The following is a 7,937-nucleotide window of genomic DNA, read 5'->3' as shown; positions in this document are numbered from 1 at the left end:
GGAGGGGGGGAAGAGTCACAGCTGGCCTGGGGGGAGTGGGAGGGGGAGAACTTGTCCTGGTGCAGATGGGGGAGAAGTCACAGCTGATCCCTGTGCTGGGGTGGGCAGGTCCCAGCTGGCCCCGGCGGGGGGGTGTCACTGCTCATCCTCCCCGGAGACGTGGCTCTGGCGCCGTTTCATGCTCTCAAAGTCAAAGGCGGCGCCGATCATGCGCCGGTAAATGTCCTTGATGTCGTCACAGGTCGTCTCGAAGTGGGTGGTGGCGTCATACGACCGGGAGCAGAAAATCTGGGAGGGGGGTGGGGGGAAGAGATGAACATGGTGTCGCCTGGGGTGGTGATGAGTCTGCATTCGCTCCCTTCCCTACTCCCCCTGCCATCAGCACCATGATACCCCCAGCCTGTCCCCCAGCCCATGGAACACCCCAGTGCAGCATGACAACAACGAGGTTGGGTCAAACCCAGGGTCCATCCAGTCCAGTGTCCTGTCTGGCGACAGCGGCCAGTGCCAGGTGCCCCAGAGGGAGTGAACCGAACTGGGAATCACCAAGTGACCCATTCCCAGCTCCCGGCACACAGAGGCTAGGGACACCATCCCTGCTTGCCCTGGCTAATAGCCACTGATGGGCCTGTCCTCCACAAACTGAGCTAGTTCCTTTTTTAACCTGTTCTGGTCTCGGCCTTCACAACATCCCCTGGCAGGGAGTTCCACAGGTTGACTGTGCGTTGGGAGAAGAAATACTCCCTTGTGTTTGCGTTAAACCTGCTGCCTATTCATGTCATTTGGTGACCTCTAGTTCTTGTGTTAGGAGAAGTAGAAACAACACTTACTTACTGTCTCTACCCCAGTCATGATTTTATAGACCTCTATCATATCCCCCCTTAGTCTCCTCTTTTCCAAGCTGAAGAGGCCCAAGTTTATTAATCTCCCCTCATACGGAAGCCGTTCCAGACCCTGACTCATTTTGGTTGCCCTTTTCCAATCCCAGTATCTCTTTTCTGAGATGGGGCGACCACGTCTGCTCGCAGTATCAAGATGTGGGTGGAGCAGGGATTTAGACAGAGGCAACATGATACTGTCTGTCCTATTCTCTCTGCCTCTCCTAATCATTCCCAACGCTCCGTTCACTTTTTTGGCTGCTGCTGCACATTGAGTGGATGTGTTCGGAGAACTCTCCACCGTGACCCCCAACCCCCCCCTTCGGTAAAGCTAATTCAGCCCCCATCATTGTACATGGAGAGTTGGGATGGTGTTTTCCAACGTGCATCACTTTGCATTTACCAACACTGAATTTCATCTGCCATTTTGTTTCCCAGTCACCCAGTTTTGTGAGATCCCCTTGTAGCTCTTCGCCGTCACAGTTTTGTATCAGCTGCAAATTTTGCTGCTCTACCTTGCCCCCCCCGAGCAGCTCCTAGCAAGGGGGGAGGGAGATGGGATGTCCCACAAGCGAGGGGGAGGGGGAGGGGGCGGGAATTCCCTGCAGGGGCACTCACCTGGCTCTCTGTGCCATCATCCATGGGCTCGTACAAGTCACTGATGGCCACAAACCTGCCGGGAAAGAGGGGGGAGGGTGAGTCACAGCTCACCCCCCCCACCAGAGGTCTTTACCCCCCCAGCTCCTCCCTCCCCCGCTTTCCAGCTCACCTCGCAAAGCAGAATCTCCCTATCCCCCGCCTGGGGGCTCTGCACCTCAGGGTGCACCCTGGGCCCCCTCAATCACCAATCGTGTGTTTGGTACAAAGCCGTGGGGGGGCGTGGGGCAAGTCTGGGTCTGCTGGGCGTTATTGTCCCGTGGGCCTGCACAGGGCCGTGATGGGGGCCGGGAGATGCCCACAGACACCCTTCCTGGCCGGCCCAGGGGGTGGGTTTGGGGGGCTGCACCCCAGGGACCCTCTCAGACCCCCCCATTGGATTACAGGCTCCCGAATTCCCTCCTTGCCCTATTCCCCCACTAGTTCCCAGCCCTTCTCCCGGTTCCCTATCCCCCTGGCCTCACTTCTGGTCGATGGGCTCCAGAAGCTGCAGCGCCGGCTCCACCTCCCGCTCCGGCTCCGACGTCTCCACCGTGGTGCTGACAATGGCAATGAACTTCCCGGGCGCAGCCACATTGTGGGCCCAGGAAACCAGACAAACGTAGATATCTGGAGTGTGTGGGGGGGGGGAACGCGTTGTGAGGCTTCGTAGAAATCGCGGGTGTGCCTCAGTTTCCCCCAGAGGCTGCCCAGATAATGAGGGACCAGGGAGACGAGGAAATGCAGCCGGCAACATCTCTGCTGTTACCGAGTCACGTGTACATGCCTGCGGGGCCCTCAGTGTGCTGGCCGGTCCCCCTTGCTAGCACTGTGCCCCTCCCCTGTGGCTCAGCCCCCCCATCCCAGCTCTGCCCCACGTGATGCCACAGGGGGTGGGAGGCTCTCAGGGACAGACCCAGCCCCCACCCCCCCAGCTCTGCCCCGCGTGATGCCACAGGGGGTGGGAGGCTCCCAGGGACAGATCCAGCCCTGCCCCCCCCCAGCTCTGCCCCGTGTGATGCCGCAGGGGGTGGGAGGCTCCCAGGGACAGGCCCAACCCCCCGGCGCTGACCCGACTTGCGGCCCAGCTGGTTCTGGGGCAGGATGATCTGGCAGGAGCTGGCCTCGCTGGTCCCATGGATTGGGTGGCTCAGGATGCAGATGACACGGACAACGCGGCCGGCCCCGCGAACTCGCTCGGGCACGTAGCTGGGGTCGCAGATCAGCTGTTTGCACCGCGCCACCTGGGGGGGACACGAATTCAGCTCCCGCCCCGAGCCCGGAGAGAGCTGGGAACGCCCAGGCCCCGCTCTCCCCCCCCCCCAGGGTTTAGCGACTCTTCCCCCCCAAGGGTTCCCAAAGCCCGAGCCAGGAGTGCGGGGGATCAAGGCAATTTCCCTTCCTCCCCTGGAAGAGACTGGGCAGCAGGGGGTGGGCCTGAGCCCCGTCCCTGGGGAAAGGGCGCCCGAGACCCAGCCTATGGGGAGCGCAGGCCCGTACTCTCCGCGAGCGCAGGGGCAATGATCATGGACCAGACCCCTTTCATTTAAGGGCCTAGTGGGAACCCCCCAGAAATCATTGTGTTGTGTTGTGCCGGGGGTGTCTCCCCCCTGCCCCTCATTCCTTCCTCCATCTGACCCTCTGACTCACGCCCGTTCGCTGCACATCTATGGCTTGGTTCGCATGTAGGTTTCGCCTCCATAGACGGGTGAGCCTGTCGGGGCAGGACCTTGGATGACCAGGTCAGCCGCCCTTCCACGGGTCTCCACCCATGCCCGATCTCTCTGGCCCTTTCCTGCCCCATCAGCTTCCGCCCGTACTGCCGCGACCTCTGTCCCCACCATCTCATTCGTTCCACCCCCTCCCTCTGAGCTCCTCTGCCCACCCCCACGCCCTTGGGTCTCGTCCATGCCCCCCGACTCTCTGCCGCCCCCTTTGGCCCATTCCGTCTCCTGCCGGTCCCCCCCGAGAGCTCTCTGCCCTCCCCCACATTCCCGCCATCGGTCCCATCCCCCTCGAGGTCTCTGTCCCTCCCCTACCCCCCATCGGGTCCCGCCGACGCCCCCGAGCTCTCTGCCCCCCAACTCACCTGGCGAACCCCTGGGGCAGCTCCCCCAGCCCATAGAGCGGGTAGAGGTAGGGGCTCTTCCCATAGCGAGCTAGTGACTCGCTGTACAGCTTGATCCGGTTAATGGTCTCTAGGCAAGGCTGATCCAGGTAACTGTGGGGAGAGACGAGATGAGGGGGCTGTGGCTGCGGGTTGGGAGTGAGGGGCACCAGCAGAGCTAGGGGGTGGGGGGAGTCTGGGTCAGGGCAGGAGGTTTCATATTTCATATGAACAGTGCGGTTGCCTCAGTTTCCCCACAAGCTGCATTGCAGAAACCCAGAGGTGCCCGGCTGGCAGGGGCTGGGCCCCCCAGAAGACAATGGCCATGCCCCTTGCATGGATGTTTGGGGCAACCCCTGGGCAAGCCGGCCGGGGACCCGCTGGGGGTCAAAGCACCAGGCAGAGCTTCAGAGCCAGGGCGAGGGGGGCATCCACCTGCCCCGGGACTCTGACCAAGGGGACTCACTGCAGGGACATGACGCGGAGGGGGGACTGGGCATGGCCCCCCGGGAGCGGCTCCGGAGCACAACTCACTCGTCGGTGTGGTACAATGCCAGCCCGTGGCCCGTGAAGTCGATCACGTCCTGCCCCAGGTCGAAGCGCTCGTACACATCCCGCATGGGGGTCCCATGGGGGTCGACCCCCTCCAGCGTCTGGGGCTCGTTCTCGTCAAAATTGGCCACGAAGACAAGGAACTTCCGGAACCGGCGCTTCTCAAACATTCCCATGAGATCTGCGGGGGAGGGTTGTTAATGCGGGGGGATGGCTCTAGCACGGGGTGGGGGTGGCCAGAGGGCACGGGGAGGGAGGTGCCATGTGGGGGAAGAAAACCCGGCTGGGGGGGCTCACTCATCTCCCGGTGGATGGGGCCACGGGGGGGGTCAGAGGGCATGATCCCATTGCAGGGGGGCACTAACTCAGCCCAGTCCTGAGGGGGTGGACAGTAGGGGGTCCCCAGAGCAGGGGGGGGTCCCTTGTGGGGAGGGGCCCCTTGGGGGGTAGTGGGGGGGTCACTCACTGGACGCCAGCGCCTCGGTCTCAGTGGAGGGCACCTTGTGTACCTGCCCCCCCCTGTAGACGAAGCTTCCCTCCACCACCTTGAAGTCCAGGTACCGAGTCACCTCCGTGTACAGCAGCATCTTCACCAGCTGGCCTGGGAGCAGGAGAACCACGGTGAGCGACACCTCCCCCCCCCCCCAGCCCCGCACGAGCTCCCCAAAACCCCAACGCCCCTCCCAGCCGAGGCGCCCACTCCCCCAGCCCCCCCTTACCATTAGCCATGAGGAATTTGGGGATCAGGTCGACATTCCAGTCCCGGCCGCGCCCCATGGACTCAGGGGGCCCCTCAGGGAGCCCAAAGCGTTTATACAGCTGGGGAGCAGGGGAGGGAGAGAGTTAGAGCCATCTGTCCCAGCCCTCTGCCCCCCACATCCTCTCCCTAGGGAACTCTCCCCCAGGCTCCTTCCTGATGAGTCCCATGCACCCCCAAACCAGCCGCCACTTCAAACCTTGTTCCCCCCAAAATAGACCCCATCTTGAACTAGTCCCCCATCAAACCCTCTTCTGCTGTGGCCCACCCCCCGCCCAAGTCAGCCCCCTGAGACCCACTCCCCTCTGCCCCCCCATCACCCCAAGGCCCAGCCCCTCACCTCCTCCAGGGGGGTGATGGAGGAGCTCTCCCCGCCATAGTAGGGGTTCCGGTCCATGTGCAGAACCTTCTTCCCGTTCACCGACATGATCCCCGACAGGATGCATTCCTGGGGGGCAGGGGAGGGGTCAGTGCCAGAGCCACCGGGGACCCCCACCTCAGAGCCCTAGCCCCTGTCTAGCTGGGGCGGTGGGGGGGAGCAGGGAATGGGGCTCTGGGCCTTTCCCTCTAGGGGCGCCGGCCGGTGCCAGGATGGGGCAGGAGGCTGTGTGGGGCTGGAGGGAGCTGATGCAGTGTCAGGAGCTGGGATGTTGGAGGGGGACCAGGGTTACGTTTGGGGTGCAGTGGTGGGAGTGGGACAGCCCAGTTGTAGCTGGTGCGCTGGGGGGGTTAGTGACTGTCAAGGAGGCAGCTTTGGGGTGCAAAGGGAAGACGCCTCCAGCTGCCAAGACCTGGGTGGGGATGGTAAGGGGAGACTTCATGGTCCCATTGGCCGGTGCAAGGGGCCAGCACACTGGGGGGGGGGCACCCCGCTGTGCACTGCAGGGAAGGCGGGGGCTCTGTGATCCTGGAGGGGCTGACACAAGGGGAGCTGGGGTGGGTCACTTTCCACTCCTCCCTTGGCAAAGATGCAGTGGGGGGATAAATGGGTGGAGTACGGGTGCTGGGGAGGCAGGATGCACTGGGGGACAGGTGGGGGCTGAAGGATGGGTGATGGGTTAGGGAGGGAGAATGGGGGGGGTGCACGAGCGGGGAGCACAATGGGGGAGGTTCTAATAAGAATCTAATGGGGTGCCCAGAGATCGGTGCAACAGAGGGGACCATGAGAAGGAGACGCAAAGGGGGACAGGGAAGTACTACCATGGGGGGCTGAGGAAGGGAGGAGCAGAGGTTGCAATGGGGGGGTCTAGCGGAGTGACCAGAGATGGATGCAGTAGGGGAGTTGCAGTGGGGCACATTAGGGACCGCAATGGGGGGCTGTCCCAGAGGTGCCAAGGGGGATGTGCAGGGCACACAGGAGGTTCAGTGGGGGGCTGCATTGGGGGGGTGCAATAGGGTGGTTGCAGGGGGGTCCTGCTCCCCAGGGTGAAGGGAAGGTTGCATTGGGGGGCTGCACAGGGGTCCTGCACCCTGGGGTACAATGGGGGGGTTGCATTGGGGGGGCCACAGGAGGGTCCCGCACCCCTGGGTGCAATGGGGGGGCCACAGAGGGATTCCACACCCCGGGGTGCAATGGGAGGTTGCTTTGGGGGGGCCCCACACCCCAGGGTGAAAGGGGGGGTTGCACTGGGAGGCCGCAGGGGGGTCCCGCACCCCAAGGTACAATGGGGCGGTTGTAATGGGGGTCCTGCACTCCAGGGTGCAAGGGGCGTTGCATTGGGGGGCCACAGAGGGGTCCCACACCCGAGGGTGCAAGGGGGGGTTGCAGGGGGCTTGCATCCCGGGGTGCAAGGGAGAGGTTGCATTAGGGGGCCGCAGGGGGGTCCCACACCCCAGGGTGCAATGGGGGGGCCGCAGGGGAGTCTTGCACCCCAGGGTACATGGGGAGGTTGAATTAGGAGGTTGCATTGGGGAGCCGCAGGGGGGTCCAGCACACCTGGGTCCAATGGGGGGTTGCAAGAGGGGTCCCACACCCCGAGGTGCAAGGAGTGTGTGCACTGGTGGGTTGCATTGGGGGCCCCGCACTCCAGGGTGCAAGGGGGGGCGCAACGGGGGTCCTGCACCCCGGGGTGCAAGGGGCGTTGCAATGGGGGGTTGCAATGGGGGACTGCATTGGGGGGCCGCAGGAGGGTCCCGCATCCCCGGGCACAAGGGGGGTTGCAATGGGGATCCTGCACCCCGGGGTGCAAGGGGCGTTGCAATGGGGGGGTGCAATGGGGGATTGCATTGGGGGGCCGCAGGGGGGTCCCGCATCCCCGGGCGCAAGGGGGGTTGCAATGGGGGGCCGCAGGGGGGTCCCGCATCCCCGGGGTACAAGGGGCGTTGCAATGGGGGGTTGCAATGGGGGGCCGCAGGGGGGTCCCGCATCCCCGGGCACAAGGGGGGTTGCAATGGGGATCCTGCACCCCGGGTTGCAAGGGGGGGTTGCATTGCGGCGCCGCAGGGCGCCCCCCCGACTCACGCTCAGCCCGGTGCCCAGCACGATGACGTCGTAGGCCTCGTCCATAGCGGCGGGTCCGGAGCCGCCTCCCCCGACCCGCGCGGAGCCAAGGCAGGGCCGCAGCGCCGCCCCCTCCCGTTCCCTCCGCCGGGAAACGAGCCCCGGCTGCACCTACCACACCCCAGATCCCTCCGCAAGGAAACGAGTCCCGGCTAAGGCGCTCAACACGCCCCGCCCCCCCCCTGCGAGCAAGGCCCGGTCAGGGCTGTTCACCGCCACAGGTCGAAACCCTCCGCCAGGAACCAGAGCCACCATCCCAACCAAAGCGCCGTATCCCTCCGCCGGACAAAGCTGAGCCCTGTTTCATAGTGAAGCGAGTCCCCCCGCGGCAGATCCTTCCGCCGGGTAAATGAGTTCCGGCATACGCCCCGTCCCGCTTCCGAGCGCGTCTCCCTTCGCCACACAACTAAGTCCCAGCTTCATTTCTCTCCATTGCTACCCCAGATCCCTCCGCCACAACCGAGCCCGAGTCAGTCATCCCCCCGCTCCCTCCGCCAGAGAAAGGAG

At 64.1% G+C, this 7,937-nt stretch overlaps 1 protein-coding gene and 1 long non-coding RNA gene across 2 annotated transcripts in view; one reads left to right on the top strand and one right to left on the bottom strand.

Moving 5' to 3' along the window:
• Positions 1-6: 6 nt before the first annotated feature.
• On the bottom strand, positions 7-7,507 carry GDI1 (GDP dissociation inhibitor 1). The gene is made up of 10 exons (XM_032795132.2): positions 7,392-7,507; positions 5,271-5,378; positions 4,893-4,992; positions 4,640-4,774; positions 4,156-4,354; positions 3,604-3,735; positions 2,587-2,852; positions 2,000-2,144; positions 1,497-1,551; positions 7-288 (listed from the first exon to the last, which is right to left on the bottom strand). Exons 1-10 carry the CDS (start codon positions 7,434-7,436, stop codon positions 136-138), a joined length of 1,338 nt encoding a protein of 445 aa, XP_032651023.1. The 5' UTR covers positions 7,437-7,507; the 3' UTR covers positions 7-135.
• The window catches only part of LOC142047515 (uncharacterized), a 329,291-nt gene continuing 325,048 nt past the window's right edge, over positions 3,695-7,937 (top strand). Inside the window, exon 1 of the long non-coding RNA XR_012656786.1 lies at positions 3,695-3,773. This is a non-coding gene — a long non-coding RNA (uncharacterized LOC142047515). The remainder of the gene's footprint in view (positions 3,774-7,937) is intronic.

Source organism: Chelonoidis abingdonii, chromosome 11, assembly GCF_003597395.2.
Source record: "Chelonoidis abingdonii isolate Lonesome George chromosome 11, CheloAbing_2.0, whole genome shotgun sequence".
NCBI classification, from domain to species: domain Eukaryota; kingdom Metazoa; phylum Chordata; order Testudines; family Testudinidae; genus Chelonoidis; species Chelonoidis abingdonii.
The sequence above is the reverse complement of the archived record's forward strand: the minus strand, read 5'-3'. Positions and strand labels throughout refer to the sequence as shown.